The 21,740-nt window shown below is 37.7% G+C and overlaps 1 protein-coding gene across 1 annotated transcript in view; it reads right to left on the reverse strand.

The window, feature by feature from the left end:
- The window catches only part of SEC24A (SEC24 homolog A, COPII coat complex component), a 74,023-nt gene that overhangs the window by 27,902 nt on the left and 24,381 nt on the right, over positions 1–21,740 (reverse strand). The window contains exons 2-9 of the mRNA XM_039242304.1: positions 16,663–17,154; positions 11,050–11,220; positions 9,087–9,164; positions 8,362–8,522; positions 7,856–8,028; positions 6,597–6,699; positions 5,112–5,238; positions 3,160–3,269 (exon numbers count right to left, since the gene is read on the reverse strand). Coding sequence (XP_039098235.1) covers positions 3,160–3,269; positions 5,112–5,238; positions 6,597–6,699; positions 7,856–8,028; positions 8,362–8,522; positions 9,087–9,164; positions 11,050–11,220; positions 16,663–17,154 — 1,415 coding nt within the window. The remainder of the gene's footprint in view (positions 1–3,159; positions 3,270–5,111; positions 5,239–6,596; positions 6,700–7,855; positions 8,029–8,361; positions 8,523–9,086; positions 9,165–11,049; positions 11,221–16,662; positions 17,155–21,740) is intronic.

Below are 21,740 nucleotides of genomic sequence, written 5' to 3' on the forward strand. Positions count from 1 at the left end.
CTTATCATCTGTCTTGTTCACCTACAACAAAACAATAAACACTATAGATTAAGACAATTATAAACAATATTAGATTAAGAAAATAACACAGAAATAATAAAAATTTAAAAACAGGCAAACCTATATTGTATTTTTTTGAGACACATACTTAGAAAAAATAATGAAGATGTGATTGCCCTGAGTGAGAAGAGTTCTTCTCTAGGACAGACAGAAAACAAAATGTGATCAGAAGGCATTCTGGGAGTACCAGCAATGCTGAATTCTGACTTGGGTGGTACTAACACAGGAGCTTATTATTTGGTAACCTACAGGTTTATGTTTTATAGACTTCTCCATATGTATACTATATTTCACAATATAGGGAAACTATGGTTGTGACCTCATTGGTCAAGTCAGCCTGAGCTGGTTTCTTAACCAAAGCATTTCAGCCAAGATCCATAAAAAAGTACAACTATATTTTAAAATTCCAAACTTAGGGGTGCCTGGGTGGCTGTTTGTTAAACACCTGACTCTCGATTTCAGCTCAGGTCATGATCTCACAGTGAGATTAAGCACCGCTCAAAATTCTCTCTCTCTCTGCCCTTCTCCTGCTCACGTTTCTCCTGCTTGCGTGTGCCATCTCTCAAAAACAAACAAATAAATATTTAAAAATAGGATAGAATAGAATTAAAAATTCCAACTTAGGGGCACCTGGGTAGCTCAGTCAGTTAAGCATCCGACTTCGGCTCAGGTCATGGTCTCACGGTTTGTGGGTTCGAGCCCCGCATCGGGCTCTATGCTGACAGCTAGCTCACAGCCTGGAGGCTGTCTTCGGATTCTGTGTCTCCCCCTCTCTCTAACCCTCCCCTGCTCACACTGTTTCCCACTCAGAAATAAATTTTAAAAAACATTAAAAAAATTCCAACTTAAAGATTTGTTTTTGGGGCGCCTGGGTGGCTCAGTGGGTTAAGCCTCCGACTTCGGCTCGGGTCATGATCTCATGGTTCGTGGGTTCGAGTCCTGCATCAAGCTGGCAGTCAGCACAGAGCCTGGAGCGTGTTTCAGATTCTGTGTCTCCCTCTCTTTCTGACCCTACCCTGCTCACGCTGTCTCCCTCTCTCTCTCAGAAATAAATAAAACATTAAAAAAGTTTTTTAAAGATTTGTTTTCAATTCAATAAAAAGCAACAAATAACCACAATGAGAACTGGGTAGGTGGTATACTAACTTTTATATTTTTAGACACAGATCACTTGCCAAATTCATAGCATCTATCACCTATGAGATGAGTGAGGAAGGAGCAAAGCATCTTACAATAGGCAAGTTTACAAATTTAAAGGAAGTCAGCTTTGCAAAACCTGGGAGATAAAAGAGACCCAGGGAGGACAATCCAAAAGAACAGAGGCTTCTGATTTTTTGGCTTTAATTTGACAAAGAGACAGCTACACTACTGAAAACTAATACCAACCATTTATTTATTTATTTATTATTAAATGTGCATTTTATTTTTGAGAGAGAGAGAGAGCACGCACACAAGTGGGGGAGGGGCAAAAAAAGAGAGAGAGAGAGGGAGACACAGAATCTAAAGCAGGGTCCAGGCTAAGAGCTGTCCACAGAGAGCCCAATGCGGGGCTCAAATTCACAAACGACGTGATCATGACCTGAGCTGAAGTTGGTGCTCCACAGAGTGAGCCACCTAGGTGCCTCATCACCAAGCATTTAAATGTCACAAAACTGTCTTCTACAGTGAACTTTTCTGTGGTGAAAAGAAAATGCACCGTCATAATTTCTATACCAAAATGGCACCCACTGCCCAGAGATTACCCCACAAAAATATAACAAGGTAAAATATTAAAAGTTCATGTTAAGTCTTATCTTCATATTCCATTTAGAGAAAATTATGGCACAGTGAAACAGTAACCAAATCAAAGGCATGGATTTTTATGCAAACTCTCCCACTTACTTAAAGGATATTCAGCAAGTCACTTAACCTAAGTCTGTTTTCCTATCTGTAAGACAGTAATAACAGCATTAACCTAGCTTATGTCAGACAGTTGTTTGTGATGATCAAAAATATGTAAGTGCTAGGGTGCCTGGGTGGCTCAGTCCACTGGGCATCTGACTACAGCTCAGGTCATGATTTCACTGTTCGTAGGTTCAAGCCCTGTTTTGGGCTCTGTGCTGACAGCTCATGGCCTGGAGCCTGCTGCAGATTCTGTCTCCCTCTCTCTGTCCCTCCCCCAGTCGCACTCTGTCTCTCTTTCAAAAATAAGACACTAAAAAAAGTGATTTTATTTTTTTTAATTTTTTTTTTCAATTTATTTCTGAGAGAGAGAGAGACAGTGTGAACAGGGGAGGGTCAGAGAGAGAGGGAGACACAGAATCTGAAACACGCTCCAGGCTCTGAGCTAGTTGTCAGCACAGAGCCCGACGCTGGGCTCAAACCCACGAGCCGTGAGATCATGACCTGAGCCGAAGTTGGACGCTTAACCAACTGAGTCACCCAGGTACCCCTAAAGAAAGTGATTTTAAATGTCAGTGTTTTGAAAAATTTTAAGTGCTAATTTAACCTTAGGCATAATTATTATTTTTAAAATGCAAGACCTCAGATATTCATTCAAATGTATAACAGTACTTGCAAGAGAGTGTTTATCATGGCATAATTAGAAAAAAGTTGGAAGTGACTTAAAAGTAAATATGGTCCCAATATTATGTTGCAAATTTCTGGACTGATGCATAAGAAATGTGAAACTTTACACTTTTACTTTTCAAATTTACCCCTGTATACTTAACTACTTTTATAATCAACAAGTATAACATATAAAATTTAAAAACATATAATTTTGTTAAAGGATGATACAGTGTTTTATTTAAAATCTAGTACTAAATAATATAACATATAAAAAATATAATTTATATAATTTTATATAATAATATATAAAAAAATGAAAGCGGGGTGCCTGGGTGGCTTAGTCGATTAAGCGTCATCGACACTTGGTTTTGGCTCAGGTCATGATCTCATGGTTTGTGAGATCAAGCCCTGCGATGGGCTCTGCACTGACAGTGTGGAGCCTGCTTGGATTCTCTCTCTCCCTCTCTCTCTCTGCCCCTCCCATTGTGCACAATGTGCTTTCTCTCTCTCAAAAAACAAGAAACGAAGGAAGCAGGCAAGCTAGCTTACCATGTATTCTGAAGGAGCCATAAACTCAATTGTAGCGTTCTGAACTTCAGGTCTTCTGTGAGGGTCTCCATAGACTCTGGTCAAAGGGTTGTACATGAATTCTTCGGGGACTATGTAAGTTAACAACATACAATGATAAAACTGAAAGGGTTAAGTTTTATCTTGCATTTAGCTGTTTTTTTATTTTGAGGATTTATAAATTAGCCAATATGGACCAAAAATTAAAGGATAAATATACTTTGTTTTTTGAGTTCCATTCACGTTTACCCCATACTTAGGGTAAACTAGGTACTAAGTATGTCTTGCTTTTACAGCTACAATCACTCTGATTTTCTTTTCCTACCTTCTAATTTACACTTTGTCTCAATTCTTGCTGATGCTGCTTTCCTAAAACAGCTTAAAAGAAAATTCACTGAATACTAATACTAATCTTCCATGTAAGACAAAATTTTGTGTTAAATTTCTTAACAATACATGAGTATTAACATTGACATGAAATGTAGAGCCTCCAGCTGCCCCTAGAAAGCTATGGTAAAAATACCTCAGAGGCTAAAGCTAAATAAAGCCTAACAGTTCAGTCACTTCCTTTAATTAATGAGGCCTTTATGGAACATCAGTTGCCTACCACTTATAACACACTAGTGTTCAAAGAATATTTTCTAAATTATCTTTGCTCCTGTCTTCCCATTAACCGTTTAGAAATTCAAATTCCTACATACGTTAAAGGGTAAGCCATAGTGCATGAAATGGTCTGGGCTGCAAATAAAAGTAACTTCTACCTTTAATATAATTTTATTTCACATAAAGAAGTACATATACATAAGATTTTAAAAATATACTAAACACTATAAATACATTTTCTGAATTATTAGAGTAAAAATATCATTCTTACTCTATCTTCCCTTTACTTTTAAATAACATAAACAATAAAAATGTTTAAAAGATCTCATAAATTCTCCATTTCCCAATGCTTATGAAATTTCCTTCCAGAGACCTAATTTTCTTTTATTTAATTTTAATTTTTTTTAAGTAAGCTCTATGACCAACATGAGGCTTGTACTCATGCCCCCAAAATCAAGAGTCACCTGCTCTACTGACTGAGCCAGCCAGGTACACCAGGGACCTAATTTCCAATGTGGATAGCAACATGCCCTTTTTCTTCTCTAATCCTAATAAAATGTTACTAGTTAGATGATATTTCTTAAATATAAACTATAAACAGCTTCTGAAAGAGATCTCCTCTTCCTCAATTACTGAAAAAACTACATTCAACTAACCTTCTAGCACTGCCCACCTCCCTTCATACAGCAGTGAATGAAGCTAATGGCAGCTATTCTGTGGACTTATTTTCTTTCACCCTAGAGAAAAGGCATGGGACAGTTTCTAAATAAAAGTATTTCTTAAATTATAGGTTTAAAATACCATAAAATATACCATTTATTATATACCCAGTATAATGAATTTTCAAAAATGGTATCATAATAGGGGCGCCTGGGTGGCTTAGTCGGTTAAGCGTCCGACTTTCGCTTAGGTCATGATCTCGCGGTTCGTGGGTTCGGGCCCCGCGTCGGGCTCTGTGCTGACTGCCAGCTCAGAGCCTGGAGCCTGTTTCAGTCAGTGAATCCCTCTCTCTCTGACCCTCCCCTGCTCACGCTGTCTCTCTCTCTCTTTCTCCTAGAAATAAATAAAAAACATTAAAAAAAAAAATTAAAAAAAAAATGGTATAATATTATCACATTTTTTTCTTCAAAATGTATACAATTTTTTATATATATGTATAAATGCATAGAAAAAAGTTAACGGAAGTTACCTCTGAGTGGAAGGATTACAGGTAAGTAAGAAAGGGTTTTGGGTTGTCTTTTTTTTTTTTTTTTTAACTTCACATTTGTATTATTGGCTTTCCCTACAATGCAAGGAGAAATTTGAAAATGTTTCAAAAAACAAAAACATACCATCATTGACTCGGTAACATAAGTTACACTTCCATCTCCTTTGATCAAGAAAGCTGACAAAAGGATTGATGTACGTCCTGCATGAGCGGCATCTCACAATTGTACTGGAGGTAACCACAGGTAATTGCTAAAAAAAAAAAAAAAAAACCAGAACAAAGTTTTTAAAGACAGTGATCATCACATCTAAAGGCCAAACATTAATCCATACTTTCCAAGTAACTTTGGGGATACTGCAATTTTGGAGGAAAAAAGAAAAAAGGAAAGAGATGTGTTCAAACTGCCACACAAAAAAAATTATGGGGATGAAATGTATTGATTTTGAAACCTACTGTTTTGCTTCAGGAGCATTCTCATTAAACTCTGCTTTTAAAAAGTATTTATTTTGGGGGCCTGGATGGCTCAGACAGTTAAGGATCCGACTCCAGCTCAGGTTATAATCTTGCGGTTGGTGAGTTCGAGCCTCATGTCGGGCTTTGTGCCGACAGCTCAGAGCCTGGAGCCTGGAGCCTGCTTCGGATTCTGTGTCTCCCTCTCTCTCTGATCCTCCTCTGCTCACCTTCTGTCTCTTTCTCTCTCTCAAAAATAAATAAACATTAAAAAAATTTTTTTAAGTACTTATTTTCTCGGGCATTTATACTATAAAACAAACATAGTAAATACCTCATGTATTTTTCAGATGGACAGTAAAGTAAGACTCAACATTCTAAGATCAATGAAATGACCAAGGAAATTAGTACGAATTTTCTTCATATTACATTAAGAGGCTTACTAAGTTCTCATAAAAGAAATGTCACAAAGTAAGATAAGAGTAAATTATATTTAAATTAAATTTAAATATTTAAGTTAAATAAATTATAATTTAAAAGAATTAATAAAATATATATTATATATTTAATATTTAAAGCAATTAAATTTAAATGCTATTTAAATTCTAGCATAATTAAATTCTAACTTAAATTCTATTTAAGTTCTAAAGCCTTAATGTAAGTTTGTTTTGGGTAAGTTACTTCACTTATGTATTGATCCTCTGAAAAGTATGTCAATGTCCGTAAGTCAAGATCCCAGAGTCTTAGGACAAAAGTGGAAGGCTTCTTTTTTTTTTCCCTTTTAGTAGAGGGAACAGCTTCTTAAAGTAACAAATTTACTCCAAGAATGGCAGACCTGAGAGACTGGGTAAAGTATTTTAAATGGGCAAATAACTTACAACTTTTTTAAATAGTATGATTCATTTACTTTCTTTCAGTACCTCTATTCTATTCAGTTCCACTTAAGTTTTTTTTTTTTTAAACTCAGTTATTTTACCTCATTTTGAAGTGTTTGGTAATAAAAGTGCTGGTTGAATTACAAATAAAAGAACCTGTTAATGGTTAAATTCTTAAAGAGAGCTCCAATAAATTCCCCATGTGATTCTTGCACTACTGTAGAAAATTCCTCACCACCAAGTTAATTTTCCATAAAACATTTACTTTCACTAGTGAAACATACCACTAGGTCTTTGAAAGGATGAAGCAGCAGTCCTAAAGGAAGTTTGGCTTTATTCAGTAAGGCCTGAGTCTGAGGAATGCTAGTCAGCGTGCATCGAAATAACCTGTATCAAAGTAAAAATCATGTGTCACTTGCTGTTATGATTATTTTTGGACCAAAAAAAAAAAGATCCAAAAGGTACATTTAACACTGGATCAAATTACAAAAAAAACACTTCAATATGCCCTATCAAATGTTATCCCATTTAAATATTTAAGTCCTATTCAGAATGAAAGAGTAGATGATTACAACTATTATATAACTAAAAAAATGTCTCTTCTTTGCTTGTGCATAAGATAGTTCAGACTAACAGATGATTTATTTTTCTTTATATAAATCTATATTACACTGGAATAACAAGGTGACGACCCAAATATGCAAATGCAAACTTAAGTTTATTACTGAAAAGACTCGTTTTGTTGAATGTTCTAAAAAGATGATTTAAACATAACAAAATTCATGGGGTGCCTGGGTGGCTCAGTCGATTACATGTCTAACTTCATCTCAGGTCAGGATTTCACAGTCTATGGGTCTGAGCCCAGCACCTGGCTCTGTGCTGACAACCCAAAGCATGGAGCCTGCTTCAGATTCTGTGTGTGTGTCTCTCTTTGCCCCTCCGGTATGTGCGCATGCATGTGCTCTCTTTCTCTCAAAAATAAACAAACACTAAAAAAATTATTTTTATATAATGAAATTCAGCAGCTCTTTCTGCCCATGGGTCCTGGCCTCAGGCTTTCATAAAAACACCTTAAACACACAAATAAACAAATAAATACAATAACAAAATTCAATTTCTCAGAAAGTTGTTACCATATACACTTAAACTAATGATCCATTTTAAGGGAGAAAGGAGTATCATAATTCTGTTTGTTATAAAAAACAATTTAAGATGAGAACAAATAAAAGATTATGTAGAATCAAATTCCGATACTTTGGACTTTAAAAAAATAATGTGTTTACTACAATGATAATGAGTACCAGAGTCCCAGTAGAGCTGATAAGAGCAGTAAACAGCTTATAAATTACAACTCTATTTCTTGAGTTAGAACATTTCAGATATCAATTAATTAAGCAATTTACGAAGTTCTTTTTCTGTATGCAAAACTATTTTCATAGATTAATGTTTGTACACCTTGTTTATAATACATGAAGCTCCAAAAAATCTTAAACTTCTAGAACAAATGTCATATTTTAGTAAGAAATGCTATCTGAAGACTTACTCTGGGTTACAATTGAGTTTCTGGATATCTTCATGCAAATTTGGAACAGGAGGCTGCAAAGGTGTTGATGGAAGCATGTTTCTTTCTTGAAGAAGATTGAGAACTCTTAGCCCTTCTGGATGGAGACTTAATCCACTCATGCTTGTAGATAAATGATTAGCACCTAAGGGAGTCTAAAGATAATATAATTTCAAAGTAAATAGCCTTTATAATGTCTCCAGTTGAAAACAGAAATGTATAAGGACTTGGTTACTTAATTTCATTTAAATAATAAAACTATAATCTAGACTTCCTGGTTGGCCAATCTTTTTGGTTCTGGAGATACAGATAATATAACACAAGTCTTATGCAATATCCATTATTCTAAATGGCTAAAAATATTCATTACACCTTCCTAAAACTTTTTTATGTCTATACAATTTAAGTCAAAAAATGAAAAAGTGGCAAAAAAACAACAACACAACAATCCGTAAGCAAGAGCAAAAACAAAACAGCAAAAAGTTTACCTGATTAAAGCCCTGTGGCCCACTTGGGTAATTCAAGGAAGAAGGTGGCATTCCAGTTGTACTAGGTGGTGCTGTGTTCTGATAACCAGGTGGTAAGGAGGGATATGAATACCCAACACTTCGGTTCATGGTGGGATTCTTATTAGTATTCTGTGGTGTTGCTAGAAACAAGGTAACTTTTAAGTTCTGTTTTATATTCCAGAATGCTTTAAATATACACATCCATCCATTGAATTATAACTCTAAAATCCATTGAGTAATTTAATACTTTCATCTATCAATTTTTCAAAATAAGACAAACATTGCTAACAAACACTGCTAGCAAAGTAACTGCAATGATTAAAATCTAGTTAATGTAGACGACATAAGCTTGTTACCGTTTAATTTACTTTCATATTATTTCCTAAACTTCATATTCAGACTAAAATTCTAATTCAAAACAATTTCGATGAAAAGATACTAAATGTTCAACTAGTTAAATACATCGGAGTACACTTAATTGATAAAAATACTCTACAGCCGTAACATAGTAATGAAGCCCACAATCTTAATTCTGAAAGGAAAATAAAACTAACAAAAATCTAAAGGTATGGAGATCAAAAATGCTAACATGAGGTACTGTTGTGTGACATTATTATCAAGTTTTCTCCATTGTTTCCTATAATGAACACATACTAAAACAAAAAAAGCAAAACAAAATAAAAACAACTTTCATAGCATCTCACCTGAAAAGCCACCGCCTTCAATTTCATCATAACTATTGTGAACCACCATAGAACCATTATTGGTATTTGGTGTAATATCTAAAAAAGAAGTTTATTAAGAATATTTAAACTATAACAATCACTACAATTTCTGAAAAATTTGAGCCAATTTCTGAAATTTAAGATAACATTCCAAATACTTTAATCCACAGCCCAAGAAAAATGTCAAATGTTGAAATGAAAATTTCATATAATGCTAGTTTTTAAACATACAGAATACATGTAAGTTTCAAATACTTCTATGAACTTTTAAAATGAATGGTCCTTTGTGCACTTTAAAAAATTATACACTATCTGAGATTTCAACAGTTGAGAACAGCATTAAAAACCTCTAAAGAGGGGCGCCTGGGTGGCTTAGTCGGTTAAGCATCCGACTTTCGCTTAGGTCATGATCTTGCAATTTGTGGGTTCAGGCCCCGCGTCGGGCTCTGTGCTGACTGCCAGCTCAGAGCCTAGAGCCTGTTTCAGTCTGTGACTCCCTCTCTCTCTGACCCTCCCCTGCTCACGCTGTCTCTCTCTCTCTCTCCTAGAAATAAATAAAAACACTTAAAAAAAAATTAAAAAAAAACACAAAAACCTCTAAAGAGCAGCACACACTGAAAATAAAACCCACCCGAATTACTACTTCTTAAAGAAAATTTAAATTATGAGGATAAAAAAATCTTTTTTTCAAATATGGAACAAAGTGGAATCTAGAATTTCAAGGTGATATAAATTAATTAGAATGAATGCTTTAGTCTAGAGAACAATCACTGAAATAAAATAAAAACCTTTATTTGTCTCTCCCCTCCCCCCAGTTTAAAGACTTAAAAGATAAATGCCAAGGACATCTGCTTATGAAGAATTAAAATCTATTTCTAGTTGCCTCTGCTATTTATGAGATCTAACTCAGGTAAAGGAGCTAAAATTAATGAACAGGATCAACCTCTAGCTTCTAAGTACAAAGGTGCTAGCTTTAATAATCATTTTAACAAGAGATAGGTAAGTTTAATAGTTTCAATCAAATCAGTTAACTTCTTTCCAGTTCTGAAGGCCACCATGACTTTAACCATGAGCTGATAGAGAAAATCTTGGTAAAACTGTTTGTAAAAGTAAACAAAAACATTGAGCATATTTTTAGTTGGTTAAAATTTTAAGTATTTATTGTAGCTCAATTTTCAAAGTTGTAACGTGGCAAACAGTGAGACATTATCATTTTGTTACTCATTGTTAACACCATTCTTTTCAAAATATTCACAGGTTGGTCTTTACTTACAATACAAAAAGGAAATGCTACACGAAAAAACAAAAATGATAATATTAATTACATTCAGTAGTAGGGTATAGTCAACAATCTTTCCCTTCTTCTTGTTTTCTCATTTCTACCTGTTGCTACAATGGATAGGTTATTACTAAAATCAAATTTCTTACTTGCCAAAATATGTTGTTTAAACTAATAACTGAAAACAATGCTTTAAAACATTTTATTATTTATACAAAACTTCAAAATGCTTACATATTTTACTTTTTATTTAGGTTTATAAATATTTGTTTAAATACGTAAGAGCAAAAATCAAAATACTGCTTCCATGGAAAAGAGCCAATATATTAAAAGATCATTCTAACACCATACCCAGGAAACTGAAAGTTCTCCTCTCTTCTTCCCCTTCCAAAAGGCACCTAACTTTATAGCCATGATTATTAAAATCTACACAGCAACAAAAAAGTTAACAGCAGTGGTTCTCAAATGCTAGGCAACGACACAGCACAGGGTAGAATTCTAAGGAGCCTCCTTTAAGCCCTAAATTCCTGAAGGCCATCCCTAACCAAAACAACTAGATTTTCTGGAAAAAATATTATCTGAATGCACAGAATTAAAAAAAAAATATTCACCCGTCCCACCTAAGTCAAAACTTGAGGACTTGACTTGATTTGCCTTGCTTACCTTCTTGGTTGACAGCTGAATTAAATGAGGGCTGGGGTACAGCTCTATGTGATGATTTCTGAGGAGTGAGCACCCTCACTGGAGGTGGTCCTCCAGTTGGAGGGGGCCCAGGAGGAGCTCCTGGTTGGAAAGTGGTAGGCAGAGGTGGATTCACTAAGGGGGGTGCAGAACCTATAGAAACATTGGTTTTTCACAAGTCACTTACATACTTAAGAAAAAGGGCAAAACAGCCTTTTACCAAATCTGAGTAACTTCTAAGTTTACATTTTAATTAAAATCAGTAACAAACCACCACAAATAGGTTACCTGCCCTGGTTTATGACTTTTTAATTTACATGCATGCTTTACACATTTCCAAGTCTCTTTTATAGGCTTCTTAATTTATCAATTATTAAAGTAGAATAATATAAAATCACCATCAAATAACTTCAAGGTCCTGTTTATTATTTTTTTATTAACTGGTCACAGAGTTTCAAAAAGGTCAAGTCAAATATTCTGAGAGAAATTAACATGAATACAATTTTATTAATAACCTATTAATACAGTCCATTCAATTAATATCAATTGACAGCTTTCTAAAACTATAAACTATTGTGGTTATTCTAAATTCTCCAAGTTTTATTTCACTTTGCTTCATTTTAATTGGGCCATAACCTTTTAAGAATGGGATTATAGGGGCGCCTTGGTGGCTCAGTTGGTTAAGCGTCCAACTTCGGCTCAGGTCATGATCTCACAGTTCGTGGGTTCGAGCCCCGTATCCGGCTCTGTGCTGACAGCAGAGCCTGTTTCAGATTCTGTATCTCCCTCTCTCTCTGACCCTTCCCTGTTCACGCTGTCTCTCTCTCTCTCCCAGGAATAAATAAAACATTAAAAAAGAAAAAAAAAGAATGAGATTATAAATTTGTACCTTGTTCAATGATCAATTCATAAGAATTAAAAGTAGTTTGCTTTTGGGGCACCTGGGAGGCTCAGTGAGTTGAGCACCTGACTCTTGATTTCAGCTAAGGTCATGATCTCATGGTTCAGTGGGACTGACCCCCACAATGACAGCACAGAGTCTGCTTGGGATTCTCTCTTTCCTTCTCTCTCTGCATCTCCCCCACTCCCTCTCTCTCTCGAAATAATTTTTTTTTTAAAGTAGTTTACTTTCAGTGATGACTGAATTATACTGTATTAAGAACATTCCTTAGGCTTAAAAATCAGGAAATGATGCAAAATTTATGTACATACTTTATGAAACACTAACATCCAAGAGGTTTAAAAGTACTCATCAAACTAGGGGTACCTGGGTGCCTCAGTCAGTTAAGTGTCTGACTTCAGCTCAGGTCATGATCTCAAGGTCTGGAAGTTCAAGCCCCACTTTGGGCTCTGTGCTGACAGCTCAGAGCCTGGAGCCTGCTTCAGAGTTATAGCTCCCTTTCACTCTGCCCCTCCCGCACTCATGCTCTGTCACTGTCTGTCTCAAAAATTAAAAAAAAACATTAAAAAAAAATTTAAGTACTCATCAAACAAAACTAAGAGTAACGTGGTATTTGTCCTTGTATTTCCCTGCCTTGATTTTACCAGTTTTTTTTATCAGGAGAGTAAGTTTTGATGAGTGTAAAAACACCGTCAGTTACTTTTGGGGAAACTCTTCTGCATGATATCAAAACTTCCAAAACCCATACCACCTGTTCATTCAAGTCAACAACACTGTTCCCATCTTCTCATTTACCAAAGAGGAGCAACAAAGTCTACAAAGTAGATCAAATACGGGTGATAAGAATATTATTTAATTTTTCATTTCAGGACTTTTTTTAATCCTCTGAATTTGTAAGTGAAATAGGTAATAAATTTAGCTAATATTCTACCTGTATTTTGTAAAACCTTGTATTTTTAAAAAGAGAATAAAGATGAAAATTAAAAAAAAAATTTTTTTTTAACATTTATTTATTTTTGAGAGACAGGATGAGACAGAGTACAAGCAGGGGAAGGGCAGAGCAAGAGGGAGACACAGAATCTGAAGCAGGCTTCGGGCTTTGAGCTGTCAGCACTGAGTCCAATATGGGGCTTGGACCCACAAACCAGGAGATCATGACCTGAGCCAAAGTTGGACGCTTAACTGACTGAGCCACCCAGGCACCCCCAGATATAACATTTTCAATGTTTCTTCAATACTGTTCAATTCTTCAGAGCCAAACTGAAAAATGATCATATTTACTGAACCTTGTAGCCCCAACAAGACGAATCAGTGCCCTGCTGACAAAGGAAGACAAAGATTACTGCCATATAACTCCCTTATCAAAGAAGCACTGACACATATCCATAGCAATACAGACAAGTCATGGGAACAAAAGGACAAGGTACACTACCAACTCAGCATGAGCAAGAATGTAGGATATATCAGGCCACAAAGATGTAACAACCTCACTTTTAACGAAATAGAAGTGTATAGAGATTTTTCATAGCTTTAAGAAAAAAAAAGAAACCACAATATGCCACATTTCATAAAACAGGTATTTTTTCAAGCTGAATAATTATATAAAGACTTTAAGTAACCTCTAAACCCAGTGTGGGGCTCGAACTCAGAAACCTGAGACAAGACTTGCACACTCCACTGATTGAGCCAGCCAAGTGTCCCTCGAACTGAATAATTTTTCTTTCTTTTAAAGTTTATTTATTTATTTTGACAGTTGGGAGGGGAAAGGGAGAGAGAATCCTAAGCAGCCCTCGCACTGTCACCACAAAGCTTGATGTGGTGCTTGAATCCACAAACTGAGATCATGACCTGAACCAAAACCAAGAGTTGGATACTCAAACAACTAAGCTAACACTAATAGCTAGAGTTTTAGAACCCGTTCTCTGAAATACCTAAAGTTAATATAAGGATGTTAAAAGATAGTCTATTAGAAAAAAAATTTCAGAGAAATTTAATATGTGAATTCAAAACAGTTATAACCTAGACAGAGTTTTGAGATAATTAGGCACCTATTGCCAATGATGTGTTGAGAAAACAAAGGTAAAAATGAGGAATTTTTTTAGAAGTATTTAAAACAAAGTAGTCATACATTTATTCAAGGTTCATATTCTTAGTTTTTATATATTTCTTTCACTTCATTTTATATATATATTTTTTAAATATTTTATGTTTATTTTTGAGAGAGACACAGAGTGTGAGTGGGGGAGGGGCAGAGAGAGGGAGACACAGAATCTGAATCAGGCTTCAGGCTCTGAATTGTCAGCACAGAGCCCAATGCGGGCCTCGAACCCATGAGAAGAGGCAAAGAGAGAAGGAGAGAGACTCCCAAGTAGGCTCCGCATTGTCAGCACAGAGCCTAACAAAGGGCTCAAAATCATGAACCGCAAGACCATGACCTGAGCTGAAGTCAGAAGCTTCACTGAATGAGCCACCCAGGTGCACCTTAGTTTTTAAATAATAATCTTTTCCCAAACTATTTTCTGGTGGCTTTGGGCAAAGTATTCAAGCCTGACATTTCTTGTCTATAAAAGAGATTGTTGTGAAGATTAAATAAGATTCCACATATAAAAGTTTGGTAAAGTGCTGGAAAATAATAAATATTCAATAAATATTATAATCATGAATAATAAGGTAAAAATTCATTAAATTCAAGTGACTGACCCTCACTCATGGTGTCAAATGAATAAGAATAAAAGGAAAGAGAAAGATTTGACTTTTAACAATGACAGATCAGATTTCTACAAAGAAACTAATTTTCTAGAAGCTACCTTTATAGGCCAAAATGCAAAATGAATTCACCGGGGCCGATGACTGAAGAGAGGGTAAGAAAAATACTTTCTGTAGTCTGATGCAATATATGTAGTATACAGATCCACAAATACATAAGCAAGGTAGTTATTGATATCCCTATCAAAATTCCAGCTATCTTTTTTGCAAAAATTCACACACTAATCCTAAAATTGTTATGGATATGTCAAGGGACCCAGAAGAGCCAAAACAGTCTTAAAAAAGAAAAACAAAGTTGGAGGAGTCGTACTTGCCAAATTCAAGGCTTACTATAAACCTATAATAATCAAATTGTTTGATACTGGTATAAAGATAGACACAGATCAATAGAATAGAATTCAGAGTCAACAAATAAACCTTTACAATTATAATCAATTGATTTTCAATAAGGGGGCCAACATCATTCAATGGAAGAAACAACATTACTTCCATCAAACAGACCTGGGATAAATGCAAACCCACACGCACAAGAATGAAGTTGAAATCCTACCTAACACCATACACAAAAATTAACTCCAAATTGATCAAAGACCTAAACATAAGAACTAAAACTATAAAACTTTTACAAGAATACATAGATTTAAATCTCCGCTCAGTGCTTTCTGACTGCCGTTCTGCTCAATAAAACTCCACCACAAAAGCGACTGCCTATTCTCACCTGTCCCTCCAGGATACTACAGTTTCTGGGGACCAAAACCAACTAAGCCACAACAAAAAGATAACCCAAGCCTAAGATCAAGACCAAAGAGTAACCATAGGGATTGAGCTTCAACAGTACAAGATAGAACCCAGTTAATAAAAGTAATGGCAATGGGTCGCCTGGATATCTCAGTCAATTAGCGTCCAAGTTCAGCTCAGGTCATGATCTCACGGCTCGTGAGTTTTATGCCCCACATCGAGCTCTGTGCTTAGAGCTCAGAGCCTGGAGCCTGCTTCACGTTCTGTGTCTCCCTCTCTCTCTGTCCCTTCCCTGCTCACACTCTGACTCTCTGTCTCAAAAATAAATAAAAACATTTAAAAAAAATAAAAGTAATGGCAAATCCTTAAGGAAATGGTTCTGCATGCATATCTGATTCCCTGAAAATATAATGGGTGAAAGAAACACAGAGGATACTTGCAAAGGAGGGAAGCAAATCCATGATTTTAAGTTAATTCAAAGGTTAGAAAAGTAATTTCTTTAAAAATTATTTAAAAAATCGATAGTCCTCCATATGGTTTCAGGGCCTGAAATATTAATTAAAACATCTAAACAAGCAAAATTTCCCCATTTCTACATATTAAGCACTCCTATTAAGAAATTTACCTGATTCTCCTATGACCCAGCAATAGCACTGCTAGGAATTTACCCAAGGGATACAGAAATGCTGAGGCATAGGAGCACATGTACCCCAATGTTCATAGCAGCACTCTCCACAATAGCTAAAACATGGAAAGAGCCTAAGTGTCCATCAACAGATGAATGGATCAAGAAGATGTGGTTTATCTATACCATGGAATACTACATGGCAATGAGAAACAATGAAATCTGGCCACGTGTAGCAACACGGATGGACCTTGAGGGTGTTATGCTGAGCGAAATAAGTCAGGCAGAGAAGGACAAATATCATATGTGTGCACGTATAGGAGGACTAGGAGGAACTTAACAGAGGACCAACCGGGAGAAGAAGGGGGGAAATGGTGGGGGAAAGGGAGAGAGGCAAACCATTAGAGACTCTTGAATGCTGACAAAAACTGAGGACTGATGGATGTGAGGGGGCGGGGGGGATGGGCATGGAGGAGGGCACTTGTGGGGATGAGCACTGGGTGTTATGTGGAAACTAATTTGACAATAAACTATTTGTAAAAAAAAAAAAAAAAAAGAAATTTACCTGATTTTATGAAGCTGTTTTGAAGTGAAGGATCTCCAGAAGAAACATACTGATGACTTGTCAAATTTGGATTCCCAGATATAGCTGATTGGGATGATGCACAAGGACAATGGTTTGTCTGTGATCCTGTGGATGGATAGTTATATTGCCAATTCGAAGGTGGTTGTACACTGGCTCCAGGAAGAAAGCTACCAGAAGGCATTGGTGTAGCAGCTGCATTCTGAGAAGCAGGTGGTGGCATTCGGGGAACAGGACCACTGTGGAGTGAAGCTGTCACTGGATTAGAAGCCACAGGTGGTCTATAAAGAGTCTGCCCAGGTCCCTGATAATTACTTAATGGAGAAACAGTCTGAGAACCACCATAGTTAGACTGTCCAGAGACTGGATTCAAAGTCTTTGCTGGTATTAGATGAGAGTAGGATCCTGGAAGCTGAGAATTATATCCTTGGCTCACTGATACTTGTGAAGACATCAGTGTATTCTGGACAGGACCTTCCAATAAGAAGAGAAAAAACTTAAATTAGTCTTGCAAACAAAGCAATAAAAATACTTCTAAAAATATAGTACAACCTGTGGCACTCTTAGAATTCAACAATAAAAAGACAAATAACTCAATTAAAAATGAGCAAAGGATGGGGCACCTGGGTGGCTCAGTTGGTTAAGCCTCTGACTTCGGCTCAGGTCAAGATCTCATGGTTCATGGGTTCGAGTCCCACATCAGGCTCTGTGTTGACAGCCAGCTCAGGGCCTGGAGCCTGTTTCAGATTCTGTGTCTCCCTCTCTCTCTGACCCTCCCCTGCTCACAGTGTCTCTCTGTCTCCCTCTCAGAAATAAATAAAACATTAAAAAAATTTTTTTTTAAAAATGAACAAAGAACTTAAACATTCAAATATATTTCCAAAGAGATATACAAACGGCCAGTAAGCACATGCACAAAACACTCAACATTATTAGTCATTAGCAAAATAGAAATCAAAACCACATTGAGATGGCACTTATACCAAGTAGGATGACTGAAATGAAAAGGCAGTAAACATTTTAGAGTTAACAAGAATGTAGAGAAACTAGAACCCTCATACATTGCTAATGGAAGTGTAAAATGGTACGACTATAGCAGAAAACATTTTGGCAGTTCCTCAAAGTATCCAGCAATTCCACTCCTACCCTGCATAAAAACTCATACACAAACGTTCACAACATCATTATTCACAATTGCCAAAAAGTGGAAACAACCCATATGTCCATCAACTGATGAACACATAAACAAAAGGGGTGTATCTATAAAATGGGAATAGGATTTGATCATAAAAGGAATGAAATATTGATTACATTTTACAATACAGATAAACCTTGAAAACATGCTAAGTGAAAGATGCTGGTCACAAAAGGGCATATGTACAATGTATGACTCATTTATATGAAATGTCCAGAATAGCAAAATTCACAGACACAGACACGGATTTGGGGTTGCGGTGACTGGGTGGAGAAGGGAATGCGAAGTAACTGCTAATGGGAATAGAGTTTCTTTTGGGAATTATAAAGGAAATAAGAAAGTCAGCTGCCATGCTGCTCTTCTGCCCAAGCTGTGGGAATGGGATGATCATGGAGGAACAGTGCTGCTAGCACTCTGCCTGCAACACCTGCCTCTACATGCGCAACATCACTCACAAGGTAACAAATCCAAAGTCAATGAATTCAAGCCCAGCATCAGGCGCTGTGGTGACAGCACAGAGCCTGCCTGAGTTTCTCTCTTTCCCTCTCTCTCTGCCCCTCCTCTGCTCGCCTGCTCTCTTTCTCTCTCTCAAAATAAAGAAATAAACTTAAAAAAATTTTTTGTAAAAAATTTAAAAAAGAACATTAAGAGAAAAAAGGAAGTTATAAAAATAAGTGTGATAGGGGAGGGGCAGATGGCGGAGAAGTAGGGAGCTCCGTGCATTGCACTCGCCCCCATATCTCACACAGAAAAGATCTGAAGCCATAGGAAACCTTACAGAACCCAAGAGACTGGGAGAAAAAGGACGCAGAATACACTGAGAAAGCCTTCTAACGTGAGTACGAACTGAGAAAGATAAAATCGGGCTGGGATCGGAGACTCACAGGGACGGGGGCGATCCCCCTCTGCGGGGAGTGAGAGGGGACAGAGAGAGTCCAAAACTACTCAAGACACGGTCCCTGTCGCTGGGGCACAGAAAAACCCCCGCTCGGGGCACAGAAAGACCGTGAGTGCCAAATCCCTGTGCACAAGTTCCCCGCCCGCCAACTCGTCTGGGAGCGGCTCCTTTGAGCTCCTGGCCGGATGGCTGGACCGCTAGAGAGGCCGCATGCAGACCGTGCCATTGTGCACCTGGCTGGCTAGATGCCTAGAGGAGCTGCACACCACAGCTCCTTTGTGCTCCTGGCTGGCTGGACCCCTGGAAGAGCCGCATGCGTACCGGCCTCCGTGCTCCTGGCTTGGCTGGACCCCTAGAGGGAAGGTGAAGGGCTTAAATCTGGGAGATTTGCCCGCGAGTTCGTGTTTAGGGTGAGGAGACACAGGGGAACCTGGTTTCCCACTCTCCAGTGCGCCCCCCAGCAAACCCCCGTCCTTGCTCACCAACCTGACCTGGAGGAGAAGGGAGCAGCGATTCTGGCTCCATCCCCAGGGCTAGGCAAGAGGCTTGGAATTGTCCCGAGGGGATCACCTGCGGGGTTGTGTCTACGAGGTTGTGTCTATGGCAATTTCAGTGGGGTGCGCAGACTGGGATTTGGAGATTGGGACTGGTCTGGGTCGAAGAGTGCAACCAACTTTGGCTGCGCCCCCGGCACGGGGAGTTTACATGCCCAAAAAAGCGAGGTGCAGCGCTTGGTTCAAGAAGGGACTGGAGAGCCGCCACTCTCCTCCCCACAACCGCCAAGGCAGAACTCCCGTCTGACGCACTGGATAACACCACGCCCATCCCTGCTAGAGAGCTGCCCTCCTCTTTTTTTTCTTTTTTTTCTTTCTTTTTTTCCCCCAGGAACACTGACCTGATTAACTCTGGTCACCGGCTTGCTTAAACAGTCACATTTAGTCCATTCTGTAGATGTAAATTCTGCACCTCTCAGGAGTAATTGGACTATATAGTTTCTCTGGATAACACCAGCGCCCTTCTCTCACCTATCCAACCATATTCCACCCTTTAGCACTTTGAAAAAAGCTTCTTATCCCTTCTGCCTGTTCATTCTATTTCCAATTTTGCCTCATCCCCGCACTGTCTTCTCTCTCTTTCTCTATGCTCTTCAACCAGCACTGCATACACCCAGCTATTTAATTGTAGCTGGGAAATTCGGTTATATGCTTTAAACCTTTCTTTGTCCTACGGTTTTCTTTTTTCCTTTTCTACTTTTTGACCTTTTTATGTATTTTTTATTTTCTATTATTCGCCTTCCCTCCTCTGTCTTTTCTCTTAACTTTTTCATTTTCCCTCTCGGTTTGCATGTTTGTCGGATTTGTCTGTGTGTTTGTGTGCCTCTGCTCCCTGTGTGTTTGTCTGTCTGTTTTCTTCTCCAGAGCTACCTCAAGAAACAAGCCAAAGTACCCAGGTGGAGAGTCCCAAATATCACTACGAGTAGGAAAATAAAATAACCAAGGTCTCAACAAGGTAGACCAAGAGATACCATCCAAAAAACACTCTGAAAGGATATGCCCTGGACAGTCAAAGAGTCTTCTTGGGTACAGCAGCGCTCACAGGTGCAGTGTGCATAACAAGTCTTTAAAACTAACAAGAGACAGAAAGCCAACTAAAATGACGAAACGAAAGAGCTCTCCTCCAAAGAAATTCCAAGAAGAATTGACAGCTAATGAACTGCTCAAAACAGATATAAGCAGCATAACTGAACAAGATTTTAGAAAAATAATCATAAAATTAATAGCTGGGCTTGAAAAAAGCATAGGGGACATCAAAGAAACTATGGCTACAAGCAACATGGAGCATAATAATAGACATGATGAATTAAAAAATGCAATAAATGAGATACATAATAAATTGGAGGCGTCCAATGCACAGATTGAAGAGGCAGAAAAGAGAATAAGTGATTTAGAAGACACCATGATAGAAAAACCAGAAGCTGACAAAAAAAGAGACAAACTGATCCAGGAACATGAAAGAAGAGTTCGAGAGCTCAGCGATATGGTCAAACGCAACAATATCCGTATCATAGGAATCCCAGAAGAGGAAGAGAGAGGGAAAGGTGCTGAAGGAGTCCTGGAACAAATTATAGCAGAGAACTTCCCCGACCTGGGGAAGGAAGTAAACACTGAAATACAAGACGCACAGAGGACATCCCTCAGACGTAATTTGAATCAATCTTCTGCACGGCATATCATAGTAAAAATGGCAAAATATAAGGACAAAGAGAGAATTTTGAAAGCAGCTAGGGAGAAAAGGGCCTTAACATACAAAGGGAAACCTATCAGAGTGGTGACAGACCTATCTACTGAAACTTGGCAGGCCAGAAAGGAATGGCAGGAGATCTTCAATGTGATGAACAGAAAAAATATGCAGCCAAGAATCCTCTATCCAGCAAGCCTGTCATTCAAAATAGGAGAGATAAAAGTCTTTCCAAATAAACAGAATCTGAAAGAATTTGTCACCACTAAGCCAGCCCTACAAGAAATCCTGAGGGGGGCGCTTTGAAGGAAATGTTGCAAGGAACAAAGATACCAGAGACACCATCACAAACATGAACCCACAAAGGACACAAAGACTCTAAACCCACATATTTCAATAATAACACTGAATGTAAATGGGCTGAATGCTCCAATCAAAAGACATACGGTAACAGAATGGATAAAAAAAACAAAATCCATCTATTTGCTGTCTACAAGAAATGCATTTTAGACTGGAAGATACCTTCAGATTAAAAGTAAGGGGATGGAGGGGTGCCTGGGTGGCTTAGTCGGTTAAGTGTCTGACTTTCGCTTAGGTCATGATCTCACGGTTCGTGGGTTCGAGCCCCGCGTCGGGCTCTGTGCTGACTGCCAGCTCAGAGCCTGGAGCCTGTTTCAGTTTGTGACTCCCTCTCTCTCTGACCCTCCCCTGCTCACGCTCTCTCTCTCT

This window comes from Hyaena hyaena, unplaced genomic scaffold (genome assembly GCF_003009895.1).
Source record: "Hyaena hyaena isolate Hyena2069 unplaced genomic scaffold, ASM300989v1 scaffold_214, whole genome shotgun sequence".
Lineage (NCBI taxonomy): Eukaryota > Metazoa > Chordata > Mammalia > Carnivora > Hyaenidae > Hyaena > Hyaena hyaena.